Source organism: Larimichthys crocea, chromosome I (assembly GCF_000972845.2).
Source record: "Larimichthys crocea isolate SSNF chromosome I, L_crocea_2.0, whole genome shotgun sequence".
Taxonomy (NCBI): Eukaryota; Metazoa; Chordata; class Actinopteri; family Sciaenidae; genus Larimichthys; species Larimichthys crocea.
In genome coordinates this window covers 15,520,650-15,538,248 of record NC_040011.1, presented here as the reverse complement: position 1 = coordinate 15,538,248, position 17,599 = coordinate 15,520,650, and the positions used below count along the sequence as shown (strand labels likewise).

The following is a 17,599-nucleotide window of genomic DNA, read 5'->3' as shown; positions in this document are numbered from 1 at the left end:
GTGGAGGCACGGATATTCACTCTGAGTAGAAAAGGCGAGGGATTCACAATAGGACCTGGAGCCGTGGAGAGCAACTAATGAGCCTACATGATTCACTCTTGGTCTCCCCCACCGAGAGCCTTGTCCTGGGCAGAGCGGAGGCGCGCAAGAGGTGCAGTGCTTGCTCCAACACATTCCATGACGCAGCCTGTCAGAGCCAGGAGGGTAAAGGGGCCATTAAAAGTTTCTCTAGCAAGTGCTGGATGAATGGAGCTCTTCTGTGTCTTATTAGGCTCTTGAATGTTTATTTCAGTAAACAGGGGAGGACAATGTGTCCGGTAAGGATCTATCTTTCCCACCTGATATTCCAGAAAACTCTTGGTGGAAAAAATACACGAGGTAATGTTTTTGAATATGACTATTCACAATTAAATACAATAGATATGTCTAATCCACACTGCATTACTTTATACGGGTCAAATTAAGGTCTGTGTGTGAAAAGCACTACTTTATGGAGTTAAATTGTTAGCAGGATTGCTTAAATGATCTGCAACATTACTTCACCATAAAAGAAGAATGTGTTGAGAACACAGCCTCTGTGTTTTATGTGGAGTTTGCATTGCTTCCTCCAGGTACCCTTTGGCTTCCTCCCACAGCTCTGGTGAACATGAAACTCTAAATTGGCCATATGTTTGAAATTGAGTGCAAATGTGTCCGTGTTTAAACTCTGATAGATTTGGAGAAACCATCCAGATATTTCCCCACTCTTTTTTTATTATTATCCAGTGCATGCTGGGAGATGCTCAACAAGCAGAGCATGATGCATCCTGTGACGCAAAATGTAACTCCTGTCTCTTGTAGTCATGGATACACCTGTAACACTGCTGTTACTAGTGGTAGTATTATTTTCAACCATGCACAAGCATGACTGCTGCCTGTGGTTATCAGCAGGTCCCTGATCAGAACCCCACCTGTCTGAAGTCATAGTGTAATAAATTATATAATGACGTGTTAGTACGTGACAAACGTGCACAATGTGTTTATTTTCCTTTTCTTCTCTATATTGTCTTCATGTAACAGTTTTTTCTATGCGCGCATTGTTTCCTTTCACTCCTTTTTCTCTTCTCCTCTCGTAAAACTTTGACTGCGTTTTGAAAGTTACGCACACATCAGCTTCATTGCAGGCGCTGTGAACGATATCGACGTCGCAACGCCGTGTAATCTTTATGCACGTACGCAGGGTTGAGGTGATTTCTGTCAAATCTCTCTCGTAGTTATTAAAATAGCTCCCAAATATCCATCCAGACTTTTAAACCTACTCGCACCGTGATTGGCCGGCCGGCGGTCACGTGGCGCAGTGCAGTCAGTCGCTGTGCCGTGCCTCGAGCCAGCGCTGAGTGGAGCCTGTCTGCCAGCAGCTTCAGCAGCGGCTCTATCTGAACCCACTATACACTCACTGACAATTAAAGGAGGCCCCTTTTTCTTCTTATTTCCGTGGATTATTCTTCACCATGGGCGACAAAAAGAGCCCTACCAGGTAATGCGACCGCCCGCTGTCGATTTCTGATTGTTTGGTGCGTTTCGGGCTCGATATTTGGATGCGTCTTCCTCACGCAGGGATCGTTTCTCCCTTTTTCAGTTGGTATGCCACAGCTAGCTAGAACAGTGCAGTCACTATGGCGGCTTCTCGCTCCCCATAACCCAGTCACTTAACAGACAAAGGGAAATTTTTCAGAGGAGACGCCTGGCATTCCCCGAAACGCTCTTCCGTCTGGACGAAGCCTTTCGGAGAGTCAATGTCGAAATGGACATTGTTTGATATTGCTTTTGTTAGCCGACGTGCTAAGCTTTCGATGCCGAAAATTTTTAGCAATGCCTGCCTGCCTGCCTGCCTGCCTGCTAGCCTTAGCTGGCGATACAATCGGACGGTGTGGAGCTTCGCCACTGTGGGGATTTATTAACCACGGAGCTGTACTGGCCGGGACTCGAACCCAATATTAATGACAACACCACCACGATACGTGCCGCGTTAGAAGTAGCCCCCCGTGTATTAGACAACGTGTTATGTTTGTCACAGTCTCATTTCTTGTCATTTCATGAAATCTGTTGGTGACAGTTTGAAATGAATAAAAATAATAAAAAATAATAATAAACTAACTTGACCTTAACATGTGTTTTTAAATTTGTAAGGCCAAAAAGACAAGCCAAACAGACCGCTGATGACGGCTACTGGGACTGTAGCGTGTGCACCTTCAGGAACACCGCCGAGGCTTTCAAATGCAGCATCTGCGATGTGAGGAAGGGCACATCCACAAGGTAACGTAGCGCTCCCTCTCTCTCTCTCTCTCTCTCTTTCACTCTCTCTCGTCTGAGCGTCTCGTTTTTCCCCCCCTGCTCGGCTCGGCTGCAGCAGCATTGCATCGCAATTTCTGTGGAATGACAACTTTGATCGACAGCCTTGTTTGTCTGTGAGCGACACCGGCGACTTGTTGATGGACAAGTCTCTCCAAACATCCTCCAGTCGTTGTTGTTGTCGTCGTCGTCGCGGATCATCCCGTAGTTTTTTTTCTCATTTTATGCGACGGAACATTTGCATTGCTTTTTTTTTTTTATGCGTGCGTCTAGGTTAAGCTGGCTGCTTCACTATAGCCAGAGTGGGTGAGGGTGGTGGTGGTGGTGGGAGGAGGATGGGGTGGGGAAGAGGGGACCATACTTCAGGATGTGGCTGTACAGCTACAGTGCATCAACAGAGCAAAAAAAAAAAAAGGGCATCTTTTTTCTCTTCATGGAGCAGAAACAAGTGTGTGCATCTCACCTACCTGTAGGATTGCAGAGGTTCTTTTCATGGTCAGAGCAGGCGGATGTTTTGTACGTGAGGTGGGTGTACAGTAAGGGCATGGACAGATTTCTTAGTGGTTGTAATGAGGGTTGGCGATGTGTCCAGATGTGCATTTCTTTATCCCCCCTTGTCCCATGTAGTTGAAGTCAGTGTCCTCTCACGCCTGGTGCAGAGGACCTTCACCAGTTTTCCCCCCAAATGTTCCCAAAAAATCCAATTTTTCGTTTTTTTTTAAATGAGTCCACACATGTCACGTCTATGATGAATCATTTGTCAAATCTCAGTCTGCCACAGATGTGCTTTGTTCCCGAATGTGTTTACAAGTGAGCTCACTCATGTTTGCCTTCTGAAAATGTCTCCAGATTAATCAGCATTTATAGTAACAGGCTTCGTAAGTCCCAGACATTTCCCCTGAGCTCACCCCCAGAATGCGTTTCTGTGATGTCAGCAGACCACAGTGTTTTATGGGAAACATGAGATGAAAACGCCGTCTACCTCGAATATCGTGACGGGATTCCCTTTCGGTTTTTGCGTGTAGTGACGCCTCCTCCTTCTGTTCTGGGGAATGTTTTTTTTTTTCTTCAATTTTGTGCTGAGAACTTGTGTGTGTGTGTGAGTGTGTGTGCCACAGTGTGACTTTGTTTACTCGTGTCATGAGTTGCACGATGAGATGGCGAGATAGATGAGTCATTTGTGGGTTTGTTGACAAGTCCCCTGCACTCTAACCTTTCCAGCTGTGGTTTTACAATGAGTGGCTCGACTGACACCCCATGGCGCACCGCAAAACGGAGCACACTGACACCGCTTTACTGAGAATCCAAAAGATTGAGCTCGCTCAGTCTTAATTGTCTGGCCCCCCTCCTTTCTCCTCTGATCTTTTTCCTAGCAGCGTGTAGCTTAAGACCACAGCTGATGATGCAGGCTGAGCCTGCTGTGTGAAGGCAGGAAGCAGAGACTGAGCGTGTCATAGCCATCCTGCCACTGTGCTTTGGCAACAGCCCAGTTGCCTCTGTTTGGTAAATGGCAGCACATGACATCACATGAGTGGTTGTCACACACATGCCTGTTTGATCCGAGTAGTTAACCTTTGATTAGTGCAGTTGTATAGTTGTTATTCTAATGAGTACTAATTAGCTGTCTCCTCTTCACCGTTTGATGTATTCCAGCGAAGCATGGGACGGAGCAGCACGCTCTCAGCTAAACGATTCACACTTAAGGCTGCGCGTGGATGTTTTGTCTTTCTTTTATCTGAGGCTGTTTTCAATGTGCTTTTATTCAGGACACTAATTAGAGTTTCCTCGTCGCTGGTAGGAGTCAAAACACTTCTTTTCTCAGCGTTGAAGTTTGATTTTGATCTCCGGTTTGTTTTTACTACAAGATCATCGAGCTTAGGTATTGATTTGCGCAGTCAGTGTGACATTATTATTTTGGGTGGTGTGGATGTCTTTTTTTTTTTTTTCTTTTTTCTTTTTTTTCCATGCTCCTTCCACACAGTCCCGCAGCTTTCTTTTCCTGTGTCCTGAAACAAAGGTCATCCAGCATTGATTCATACATGGTCCACCTACCTATCCTCTTGTACTCGATACATCCATCTCTCACAGTCTGCACCGAGTCATTGATACACCAGCGGTTTCTACAGGTGTTGATGGACTTTACTCAATTAACATGACGCGCGATGATTGACAGATAGTGGGGAGGCCCCGGTTGCACTTTGTCCCCTGCCAGTGGTAGGTATGCCAGGTAACTGTGGGTCATGCAGCTCTGATTTGTGCACATGGAAGAAAGTGTGTGAGTGTTAACAAGAGCAAAACTGTCCGTGGCATCAGCATGCAGGGAGAGGCCCGTTTGTCCCTGTTGAGCGCAGCCTAACGAACCTGTTGACCCGGTCCAGCTCGGTGATGTAACCTGATGCCCAAGTAGGCTAAATCTAGCCTCTGCCACTCTGACTCTTAAACAAGAAAGCACTCTGCGTTTTGCACCTGACCTGGACGCTAATCTACAAGTCCAAGTAGGCAAAGTGTTCAGCCTCCGCCGCTGCTTCAGTAATTGGAGAAGGGCTCGCATTAGCATCACCTGTGAGGTGCGCACTATCATATTTAAATGTTTCTGGCATTCCGAACCCGATCTCTGTGCGAACGTGACACCGCGTCGCTGTACATCAGTTTGCTGTGTGGCGGTGTTTGGTATGCACCTCTGTCAGCCCCGGGGGCCCAGGGAGAAACCATTAGGAGCCCTCTAAAGTTGATTGATGGTGGGGATCACAGGAAGTCTTGAGGTACCTCAGTCTTTGACTGCTGTGCGCCGCGGCTCTGTTGTCAACCATTTCGAGCAGCTTCCATCTGTGCTTTATATAAAACAGAACAAATGGGTGTCTCTCACTTGTTGGAAAACTGCAGCGCTGTGACTAGAAATAAACTAACGTGGACTTTAATTTATGTGGAACTCAGACACAGAACCTGAACCACAGCAGCTGATCCACTGTGTTTACAGCAGCGTCAGCTATACTGCCAACATTAAAGGTAAGAATGTCCTTACTAGTGAATGTTTAAACAAACCTAATTTGAACAGAAATCAAAGCAACTTCGTACTCTTTCATGCTCTTCCATTTATCACACAGAGAGGCTCAAAGTAAAAAAAAAAAAAAGCATACAGAGCTGATCTATTTTCAGGTGGAATCCAGGTGACTCAGTGAAACGACACCTGACCCGTCATAGAAATCTGAATTGGCAGCATTAAATATGTTGTAAAGGTTTCACTGTGGAAGAAAGGGCAGAGTTTGGTTAAATGGCCGTTACATTTCATTGTGCAGAATTTGTGCACGCCATGAGGCTGGAGCTTTACACCAACCAGCTTTTATTGGCATCAGCATCAGGCAACAGGTGAGTTTTTTCAGTCACCTGTAACTTTTATAGACTGACGTCTGAATAATGCACACGCAAATATCAACACAAGTATGAAGGGCATTACAAATCTTCCATAGTTACTGTAATCAGTCTGTTAGTGTAGATCTTCACAGGTGTGAATCTGTGTGAGTAAATAGCTTTTGTATTGAGTCTGTGTGTTTGTAATAAGACCATAAGGATAACCCATAAATCCACGGATTATGAAAGCAGAATCATACCCAACCCTAGAGCCACGAGTCGAGTTAACACGGGGGCTAAAAAAGTAAAAGTGCACATCTCTGTTTAAGAGTCGAGGCTGCGCAATTATTGGAAAATGATTGCTGTGTGTGTGTGTGTGTGTGTGTGTGTGTGTGTGTGTGTGTGTGTGTGTGTGTGTGTGTGTGTGTGTGTGTGTGCCTCTCTGTCTTTTACAATGATGGAATGGAGTCATTATAATCCGTGGATTCTACCACTGTCACATTAAGGCAAATTGTCCAGGATAATGGAATTACATAAGAGGGACATGCTGGCGCTCAATTTATATCTGCACTTCCTCGCCCACCACCCTCCCCTCCCCTCCCTGCCCCCGCAGCAGCCCCCGCCCAGAGGAAACCGCTTTTGCTTATCCAGCATTATCAGCATCTGCACTGAAAACCCTAAGCACGAGCGGGTAGTCCTAATCTTTACATGTTAATTGCCGGATTTAAAACTTCTTAATTACTTCATGGGATTTGGCGGAGTGTGAGTGATTAAATACAGTAGCCAATTTGGCAATCTGACAAAACAGAGAAATGTTGAGAGAGCTGTTGAGTCGTGGACTCCTCCAGCCCGAAAAAAAAAAAAAAAAAAAAAAAAGATGAGGCAAGCGAACGAATGTGACAGTGAGGGAGTGAGCAGTCTCAGGGAAAATCCAGGAAAAAGGCATACGAGGACAAGGAGAGAGGAGTTAATGTGGAGTCGCAGCTAGCTGAGGAGTAAGGAGAGAGGAGAGGAGGGCAGGAAAGGACAAGGGGGGAAACAGAGCGCAGAGGGGGCGGAGAGGAGTGTACGGTGTGGACATTTATGTGTGTGTGTTTTGAAGGAAGGAGGGGAGGGGGGGGCACGGATGGCTGCGAGGGGGTTGTGCTCACTCAACCAGGAGTCTCCAGGGGCTAAAGCAGAGTGAGCCACATCATTACCCAGGGAGGGAGAGAGCTAGCTGGGCTGGACAGGCTCTCCTGTTTCTACCAGCAGCACCGTCCACACATGGGGAAAGAATGGGACCGCTTGACATGCTGTTCGCTAACGGATGACATCAAGAGCAAACACAGAGCTCGCCCTGTTCCCGTGGTAAAGTAACTTTTGGCAAAGTCGTTCTCAGAGCTGAAGGTTTTGATCCTGTCGTGCTATGGTTTGTCTGAGCCGAGCCTGGATTTGACCTCTCGGTGTCAGCTTTCCGTCACTTCATGTTTTTGTTTGCCTGCTTGACGTTCTTCCTCTTGTTGTGAGCCTGCTGTGAAGGTGCCACGTCCCTTTTGGCAGCACCGCGTGGTTTGTCGAGCGAATTCAAACCAGCCCCCGTTTCAATACGAAAGAGGACGGCAGCACAGCAGCAAGATGGGGGTGAAGACGGGGTCTACTTGACAGATCACTCACGCACAGCAGAGGCAAACAGCAGGAAAGAGGGTGAAGAGAGGTGAAGAAGACCTACTTAAAGCCAGTGGGGAACGGGATGTGTGCTGGTGGTGTGGGTTAATGTGCGGGGAGAGAAAGTAGAGAGAGAGAGAGCAGGAAAGGAGACAAAGAGAGAATGATGGAGAGGCCACGGAGAGGAGGGAAACAAATGAGTGATTCTGAGCGATGTGACACAGTGCTGCTGATGGAAAGAGCTCATACGTGCTCAGCGCCTCTGCAGTGACTCGCTGTCAGTCTGCCTGATGCCAAGCATTTCGTAGCCTGAAAGGTCAGCCGTGGAGAGAAAATACTCAGTGTGAAGATGAAGACTTTTTTTTTTTTTTTTTTTTACACAAGAGCAGACACAAACTTAGACAACCGACACCGTTTCCTCTTTTAATTCCTCTGCCATAGACCTCCTTTTCTTCTTGCGTATGTCTGGCTCACTCAAAAGCACAGACTGTCTGACTCCTGGAGCCTGTCAGGAGACGCTGAAAAAACAGACACTCTGCAGCCAGCACAGGGTTTACAGTTATTTCAGACAAGGAGGGGATATCTTTGAGAGATTTCCGTCAATTCCTTCGCTCTGTCCAGCACTGATAGTGCTTAGTACAGCGGCAACTAAATGTCATGCCTGACTGTTGAGCTCTTTGGCTGTTTGTGGAAAAAATGTGCGTGGTGCAGATGCTCTCTGGGAGCCTGCTGTGCATACAGAGCACCTGAAGAAATTTGATGGGTTTGTTGGGGTTCTAGAGACAAGGAGTGTAAAGGTGGAGGGGATGGAGGGGGGAGAAATGACAGTAACATTAAGCCCTTAAAGCCCTGACTGGAGGGGGCTCGTGAAGGGATGAATGCTTAATGCCTCTGGTGGGCAGTGGAATGAATCGAGAAGCTCTATAGCCCCAGGCTGCTCTTCAGGTGTTATCCTCATTCGACCTCCACAACACACACACACACACACACACACACACACACACACACACACACACACACACACACACACACACACAGATTATGTTACCCATGGGTGGCTGCAGGTGACACAGCTCCTGTCACTTCAGGATCAGAACGGTCAAAAACGTTTCTCATTTCAACATCCCAGTAAACAAATGAATAGTTTGTCCATGTGCACTGATAGAGGTCAGAAACGATTCTGTTTAGGACCGATAGCTCCAATCTGTGGTCGCTTATCTGAGCAGACAGAGGTCTGCAGCTCAGGATGAGCCCAAAGGCCGCTGACAAGTTTAGGCTGGACTTAGATTTAGCTTTGCAAACCGAGTCGACATAAAGCCACTTATCCAGACACATTTTGCTGCTTCCAAATGTGAAATGATTTGCAGCTTTTCTTTTTTTCTGTTTTTATTCACGGCTGGACAGCAACAGTTGCCCGGTTGCCATTGGCAACCACTCTGAGAAATTGGCAAACAATTCTTGGACTTCAGTTGCCGTAATTGGCAATCTTTTTTTTTTTTGACACAGACAGCAAAATAAATACATTTTAAATATTCGGTGCATTAGTGGTTGTGAGTGCTGGTGTGTCGCTCACATTCAGCACATCTTTGAGACATCTGTGACGAACACGACAACGTGGTGGTGTTCTGTATACTGGAACTGGTCTACATCAGACAAATCGCGAATTAAGAATTCTGTTCAGTTCCTGTAATAAAGCTTTAATCACCAATAAGCCGGCTATAACCAGAGAGTATCTTTATTACTCAAAATGTCGAGTGACTAAAAACGCCAACTGTATTTTCAGTTTCAGCCAGCCTGACAGCCACTTTTAAAAGTTAGTGTTTTATTAGAGCGATGATCAGATGTTTTGGTCTGTTGGACGAAACGTGAAGATGTCACCTTTTGGCTCTGGGAACTTTTGACGGACATTTTGGCTGCTCTCTGTCATTGTTTACTTCCTGTCTGACTAATAAAATAACTGAGACAGTCACTGACTGATTAGTTGATAATTCCAGGCTCAGAGTGACACATTTAAAATGGCCAACAGTCCAAGCCCACCCCCTTTAAAAGTTTACTAAACATCAATTTACTGCAAAGACAAATATGCACAGATAACACAGATAGCACTTTTGTGCACTTTTGAAATGTTCGAGGCAAACTTCTGTCAGCTTGTCGACTCATGAAGTGGGTCAGGCAGGGGCCTGCGAAGACTTCAAGTCTTCCTGGAAAGAAACATTTAACAATAGAACAATGGAGCATACATATACAGTATGTATCCATATCTCACATTTGAAGCAACACTGCCAGGCAGCTCCGGGCTTTGCTCAATCCACCCCTCCATTCTAGCGGGGGGACAGAGAGCCGTCACATGTTTCTACATAAGGATCAGGGCGAGCAGGCGAGTGCATGTAGATCATTGATTACATGGCTGCCAGCGCGTCACAGGGAGCTGCTGTGATCAAACCAAAGCCCTGTGGCATTCTCACATGCTGACGCGCTCCAGGCGGTGGCTGTGGTGGTCTCTCTCTGTCCCTGTGTGGTGGGAGAGGTGGTGGTGGGAAAACCAGGTCACCGTCGAATGAGTACGAAGAAGTTTGTACGTCACGGAGGACAAGGAGCCCACGCCTGTGCTGTGTGGACGCGGTTATTTACAAAGTCTGAATGAGAAGAGTGGGCGATGTTAAATAGTCTGAGCTCTTCAGTAGGCCGTCCGTGTTGGAAGAACTCTGTTGTCTGTCGGCTGTCTCGCTCTCGTTCTCTCTCTCCTCTCCGCTCAGCTGTCTGCCACTGCATTCACTCAGCCTGGCAGGAAATAATTGCTTGTCCTCCACACAGCACTTCAAATAAAAGAGCTGTGTTAATGAGGGCTTTCCTGCGCCTCTCTCTCACTCTATCACGCTCTCCATCGCTCTCTTCATTACTCTGCCTCTCCACCAAGTGCTCAGGTTCATTGTTTTTGCTTTCTCTAGAAAGGGTTCCCCATGAAACGGCAGCTTCAGCTTCAGCCCGCGCCTCGCAAGTGTTGGCTACTCGTGGCCAGCTCCAGCTCCGGCTCCAGCCGAGCAGAGGTGTGTCTGTCTCCAGGATGGTTCAGGCCGAATGGAGCAGTCTAACTATGGGTGTCAGTCTGACTGAATTAGGAGCTTTTAAGCATGATGATAGTTATTTCAGGGCATCCCGCGGAGGGAGTCTCCCCACTCCTCCCTCCCCCTATTGAGTGGAATTTAGGGGCAAGCATAGGAGGAGCTGTCAATCATGGCCTATTGTTGTGCAGAGGGGAGGTAATAAGCTGTGAGCCCTCACAGTGGGAAATGATTCGACAGCAGGCTTTACACACTTGACACACTCACACTCACACACACACACACGCTTATTCCCCAGGAATATATTGGCAGCAGTGGGAGGTTGGAGCAATTTCTGCAATTGGACCTCGGGGTTCACTCCTGGTCCTGCTCCCAGGATCATTTCCAGGACGTCTTGTGAAATATAGATGTTTATTTGATTTGGACGTTTGCAAAACGACATGGTTCAGTTGTCATGATCCTGTTGCGCTATGCTGAGTCATTTCCAGCAACGTCGTAGTTTAATTAATACAACATCGTGGGCCAATTATTTAAATATGGAGTATAATTAATTTCAAATTTTGAAAAGTAGTTTTTAAGCAGGCCTTTTCCAGCCACCACTGTTTAATAAATACTAGTGACACATGCATATAGTGTCTGCAGCCATGGTAATGAGCCACAGAGCATAGCTGTGCGAAGCCATGATGGGTGGTCAGTAAATAAATAATGTGGCAAAGAGAGAGCGATGGCTCCATCATGCCAGCAGCAGCTCATGGCTGACTTACAGCTGGCACTGAATTGCTGCTTAACTACCAGGGCCCGCTTCTGACACCACTGCCGCCGCCGCCGCCGCTGCTGCTGACACAAATCTCAGGCTCTGACCGGGGCTTCAACTCCGCAACAGGGCAAAAGAGGCGTGGAGCTTATCAGTCAATCAATCACTCATTCACCACCTCCTCGGCCAACAGCCCCGACTGCCAAACAAAATGATTTCTGGTGCTGTCGGACGCCGTCTGCGTTCGCAATCTGTTTACTTGCGACTGCGGGTTAGAGATTTATTTTTTGCACAAAGGGTATATGTGGGCGAGCGCATGTCACCATCGCTGCTGTTTTCTCATGTATCCCAAGCCACAAAAAAAAAATCTTTCTGAATTCTTTGTGGCACTTTCTCAACAGCACGTTCGCCGTTTCCCACCAGATGTTCACATTGGAACAGGAATCCGGTGATACCCCAAGGACTTGCAAGTGTCCCGTGGGGTGGGCTGCGTTGTGTCGCCAGTAGTGACAGGACGGAGGAAACCAAGGCGCAGAAGTGTACTGAAGGAATTCATGTTAATAACATTTGTTTAAGGTGTCACAGCCAAATTCAGCAGAGAGACGGATTATTTATTTTCTAAATACAGAACTTCAGTCTCGTACAGTACACATAAGAAGGTCCATGCTCTAAACTCAACATCATCACTTCCTAATTAATTAGTTATCAGCTTAATCACTTAAGCACTTAAAAGCATTGCAGAGCGTAGTTAGCACTATGAGCGGGAGCTATAACGCTCGACATGGGAAGTAATTACTCCAGATTGAAATGGAATCAATTTGATGGGAACAGGACGGGGTTGGCAATTATGAAGCTGGGATTGGAAGGGAAGAATATCTCACTCCCGCACCACCCTTTTAATTCTCACCCACCCGGAGGCCTCCAGAGGAAGGGCGTCAGGTAGAAAGAGCCCAGAGTGTGGCGACTAATGGGAGACTGGATCAACAGCCCGGGGCTCGTCAGCATTCGCCACAGCTGGTGTATTGATTGGCGCATAGTACGAGCGTTACGACATGATGCTCTATTATTCTGCCCATTGATCGCCTTCTGATCGCCTCCCCACCTCCATCCTCACTCCTCAAGAAGTGTGTCTGTGAGAGCAGGAGCAGATTAATTGAGCTGCAGAGGAAAGTTGCGAAAGAATGGGAGTGTTCAGACTTTTAAAAGTCCTCGGCTACTAAAAGATAGAAGGACGGAGGGAGCGGAGTGTCAGTTGCGAAAGACACACGAGGATGGAAGTGCAGAAACCAGAGTAACTGGACTGGCAATGCAATGCAGCCAAATTGAAACCCTGAGGCTAACCACTTAAGCAGCTGTCTGAAAACCACTCTCCCCAACAAGCCACTGAAATCAGCGTCATCAGTCTGACACACTATTGAGCCTTGTCTGTTTTTGCCACATGCGCTTGCTCCTACGCCCCCTTTTTTGTGCTTGGGCCCATTCTCATGGCAAAGCTGAAAACATTTAGTTTTCACCATGAGAGCTTCATTTTCCAGCAGTAACACTTGTTTATCTGGCCCGATGCTTAGATTGACAGAGTTTCAACAACTTTGACCACAGGCCTCCAAAAAAAAAAAAGTGGTCCAGAGGATGGAGGGACTGCCTCTGCACTCCTGGGATATCACAAAACTCTTCCTGCCAAGACTAGATTTTCTTTTTTTTTTGGACACTCTGGTACACACAGCGAGCTAGTCTAACTGGCGTTCCTGTTGAAAGGCGTCCTGAGCAGTCGTCGAGCTGTGCCAGGCTGTTTGTTTGCATGCTAAGCTTTTCGAGTGCACGTTTGTGTGTGTGTGTGAGTGTACTTGTGGTTTACTTGCCCAGTGCTGGCCTGTGATTATCCATGTTTGCTGGCTGCAGTTTGGTCTCAGCTGAGTCGGGAGTCTCTGGAAGGCTGCAGTCATCCCTCCCTCTCCCCCTGAGGTCCTCTGTGCCCCCCCCCCCCCCCCCCCCCAGATGCTGCCAGCTGGTGTCCATTATGCTGCAGGTGTGTGCGTTGGCTCAGGCAGCCTGACTTCGGAGGGTTTTTTTTTGCCTCACAAGCTCGAGCCCTGTTCATCTGCACGGCTGATGGAGCGAGATGCTGCTGTTGCTGCACGCATGTCTGGAGTGAAAATTGCAGAAAACGATGGGATTGTTTGAATGTTGAGCCTGACATGTGTCTTTATTGTTTTTGCTGAATGAGAATAATGAAACTCTAAAAGATGGTCCTGGTTTGTGTGGACAGAGAGCTCCATGGCTGCTGGTGAGCTCAGCGAGCGGAGCAGCTACACCATGTCCAACTCAATTTCTAGTCTGTGACAAACAGGGCCAACCCCGCAGTAATCAGATTAGAGGACCTAAGTGACGTGCTGCAAATGTCCCACCTCATGGTCCCGTGCATTCATTTTATTACAGCCGTGAGCTAATGAGATTAGCCCTCAAAACAGGGCTGCTGCGTCAGGAAGCGGCTGCATACTCTCACCTCTGCAGCAGCTGGGAGAAGCAGCCTCCTCCTCCCTCCCTTCACCGTCGCCGGCCTCTAGGTTCACTCACCTCCTCTTTGTCAGCCACGGTGCGACTGTGTCAGTCACACAGCTCCACTACGAGGCTAATCCATGTTTGTACCTTGGATCTCCTCCACAGGAAACCCAGGATCAACTCCCAGCTGGTCGCCCAGCAGGTGGCTCAGCAGTACCCGATGCCTCCCCCGCCCAAGAAGGAGCGGAGGGAGAGGAGCGAGCGCACGGACAAGGAGCGCCCGGATGGCGAAGGGGAGCGCACCAACAGTGAAGGACGCCCCGAGGGACGCCCCGAGGGACGACCCGAGGGACGACCCGAGGGACGACCCGAGGGACGCCCCGAGGGACGCCCTGAGGGACGCCCGGAGGGCGAGCGTCCAGAGAGAGTGAGGCCAGAAGGAGACACCCCCGAGAAGGAGAAGAGTGACAAGGAGCAGCCAATCAAAGACAAACCCGACACAGAGAAGGACATCAGCCCAGCCATCACGAAGAAGCCCAGCAGCAAAAAGACCAGGTCAGTGTATGTGCAGAGGCTTGACGCGTCTCTGGATGTAATCTGTGCCGGTGTTCCTCACACGTGTTCTGTTTGTCCTTCCAGACCCAAATCAGACAACCATCAGAGCCCACCCAGCGACAAACACAGCATACAGTCTGGCAAATCAGCAACCAAGACCAACAAGAACTCTCACATTTCCAGGTGTGTAGCCGCCTCGCACACTGTGCGTGTCTTTGATAGAACACATGGTTTCACATCTCTGACTACACAGCGCTTCCTTTCTGAAAAAAAAAAAAACACTCAGCAGCTCAAGCTAGTGGGAAACCTCAAATGATTCACAAATGATCTTTTACACTAAACACCCACTCTCACTTTTATATACACTTGTTCTGACTGTTCATGTGTCACCCGATGAATTGAGCAATTTAGTGTAACTGCCCCCGCAGTGCTGGCAGCCTCCCCCCTTTGTTGTTGCTGAGGCACACATATTGTGGTTGCCGTTTCTGGTTATTAACATTTGTTTTTTTTCTCAGGCCCAAACTGAAGAACATCGACCGGAGCACCGCCCAGCAGTTGGCCATCACTGTCGGAAACGTGACAGTGATCATAACAGACTTTAAAGAGAAGACCCGCTCCTCCTCCACGTCCTCGTCCACCATTACGTCCAGCGCGGGCTCCGAACAGCAGCACCAGAGCTCCGGCTCCGAGAGCATGGACAAGGGCTCGTCGCGCGCCTCCACGCCTAAAGGGGATCTCTCTGTGGGGCACGACGAGTCGTTCTGAGGTCCCGTCCCCATTGCTCCCCACCTGACCCGTCCTCAAACCGCTACACCCCCCCACCCCCTTTCCGACCCCCCTCTTCCTCCCTCCATGTTTCTGGACACTATGGATCCCATAGGGGGAGAGATTTCACCTTTCCCATTGCTGCCCTGCCTCCATTTCCATGACCAACCCCCGGATGCTGGAAGGAATAGTGCGATGCGCCTTGCTGCATGGGGGAAACAAACGCCCTGGCGGGGGACCTTCCCTCGTGGTTACACCCGTGTGGCATAGGCGAGGAGAGGCGAGGAGAGCCGGGCTACAAGGAATAACGCCCCCCATCCCCATCCCTATCCCCAGCCTCCCCTGCGGTAGCATCCAGACACTTGTATGTATTGTTTTATATTCGTACGTGGATGTGAGGCCAAGTCGACTTTTTTTTTTTTGTTTGTTTTTTGTAAAGAAGAATTCTCCGCTGGGCACAATAACCACCATCATTTCAATAACTTTAAACTATTATTACCCTTATTTATTACCTGTTGCACCTGTATACTTTGATGTTCTCCTTTTTTATGTTGAAGCTTTGCTGTGTAGCTCTGCCGATCGATCATTCCTTCAGTGTTTTTATTACAGTTTGAAAATGATAGGACAGGACTCGAGTCACACACACAAACAAACACACCCACACACACACACACACACACACACACACACACACACACACTGGTGCTAGATACACTGTGAAGCGGTTTTGCAGATGTGGGATTGCCCATTCACTCAATGTGACAAAGTGCTGATAAATCAAATTCTCATTCACTTTTCTCAACAACACTGTCTCACTCTGAACACTGTCGGGACCTCCACCACGTCCGTCTACTAGTTCTGTACAGGTCAATGTGCATCGAGAAGAAGGTCACCTGAGGTTCACACACTAGATTGTCTCTGATTTAGTATGCTATAGCAGATCTCTTATACAGTATCTTATGTCCTTAACTGTACAGTGTAGGCTGTTGTGTAAAACACTAAAAGCTGTTGATATTTTCGGCATTCCGTACTTCGATATGTTTTCTGGCTGAAAGTCAGAGCTCCTCTCAGCTCTCGAGCCGGAGTTCTTTTCTGTTGTGACTGAAGGAAGGTTACACACAGTTCCACTTGGTAAAACCATATCGAACTGTAAAATAGGCCTGTTGTGTCAAGCTGTTGTGAATCAATTTTTTTTGTTTTGTTTTTTTTCATCTTTCTTTTTTCGTTGTGGTCCTGAAGACAAACTTTTTTCGACTCTTCACTCTCTCAACCTGAAAAAACAAAGACGTGAAACAATTTGCAAAGACTGACAATTCAATTGAACTTTTCTTTTTTTTTTTTAAATTATTAATTTAAGACTCCTGTCATTGAAGGCAAAAAATATTACAGTAGTGAATAGAACACATCGATGCTCTTTCAATTTTTAGAACAGCAAGGCTTATTTAAGGGTTTTAATTTACTTTCACCTTAGCTGATACTAGACCAACATAATTTCCTTTTTAACTGTATGAAATTGTATAAAGAATAAATGTGTATATGATATCTTAGTTTTATTTATTGAAGGACCAAAGGAATTTCATAATGACATGATAAATAGACAGATAAATAACAATTTGAAATGCAACTATCTAATGTGTGAGATGAATAACAGTTTAAATAAAGACTAATATAATCCATGTAAATGGTGTTCTTATTGTCCACTTGTCTCTGTGCACGGCTAAACTGGGGCAGAGAACTGTCAATACTGTGAGCCGAGTCCAAGACCGCTACCGGCTCCGCAGTGCAGGTAGCTCCCCTAACAGAGGCCCCAACTCGTCTTTTGAGCCGCTCCCAGAGCAACCAAAACCAGGTTAGGTGAGGTCAACAAGTCCCAAAAAGAAACACTCTGGATCCGAGGGGCAGGTTTTGATCTGTGTCGACTTAAAAACCTTTTGCGGTTTCACACGTAGGGTTCATATGTGTGTCGTACGCAATGTTCGAAGCCCAAGAGATACGTGTTCATGTTTGTTTTTTTTCCTGCTTTTAAGCTATGGTTAATATGTAGTTATGTACTTTAATGCATACAACTATGGAATCAGTGTTCAAAGTGAGGAAAAGCAATGTGAATCGAGGCGAGAGCTGTTGGGTCAGAGGGGTGAAATGCTTTGTCCAATTTTGACTGAGAACAAAAGCCTGCTTTGTAATGCAATCGATTAGAAATGGGCCTAAAAAGCCATCTTTTCACCTGCCTTATCTGCAACCACATTCTCTTGACTGAGTACTCCAACAGAAAGGATTCATTGTTAAATTATTGACAAATGGCCATTTGCTGAGTATATGAATTATTGCTTGTATATAGAATTTTAAAAAGGTGCAAAAGCAAACACTATGAATAATGGCATTGGAGCTGAAGTCTTTTGTTTCCTGTTTCCTTTCCGCGCAAGCAGTTCTGTTCTTGTGTGCGACCAGTAACCTTAATTTACTGTGTAAAGATGGTTACATTTTTTAGCTTTGTTTGTCAGAGACCCAAATATAGAAGGCTTGTTTACTGACTGTATAACCTTAACCGTGAATTTCCAATTAAGTGTATTATACAAACTAATTTCTTCCTATAACAATGTCTTGTACAATGCTTTTAAAGTTATTGCTCGGTTTTAAA

At 47.0% G+C, this 17,599-nt stretch overlaps 1 protein-coding gene across 1 annotated transcript; it reads left to right on the top strand.

Annotated features, from left to right (window-relative positions):
• The first annotated feature begins 1,298 nt into the window (after positions 1–1,298).
• rybpb (RING1 and YY1 binding protein b) lies at positions 1,299–16,637 on the top strand. The gene is made up of 5 exons (XM_019267319.2): positions 1,299–1,516; positions 2,170–2,295; positions 13,807–14,196; positions 14,281–14,379; positions 14,712–16,637. Exons 1-5 carry the CDS (start codon positions 1,491–1,493, stop codon positions 14,959–14,961), a joined length of 891 nt encoding a protein of 296 aa, XP_019122864.2. The 5' UTR covers positions 1,299–1,490; the 3' UTR covers positions 14,962–16,637.
• The last annotated feature ends 962 nt before the right edge of the window (positions 16,638–17,599 follow it).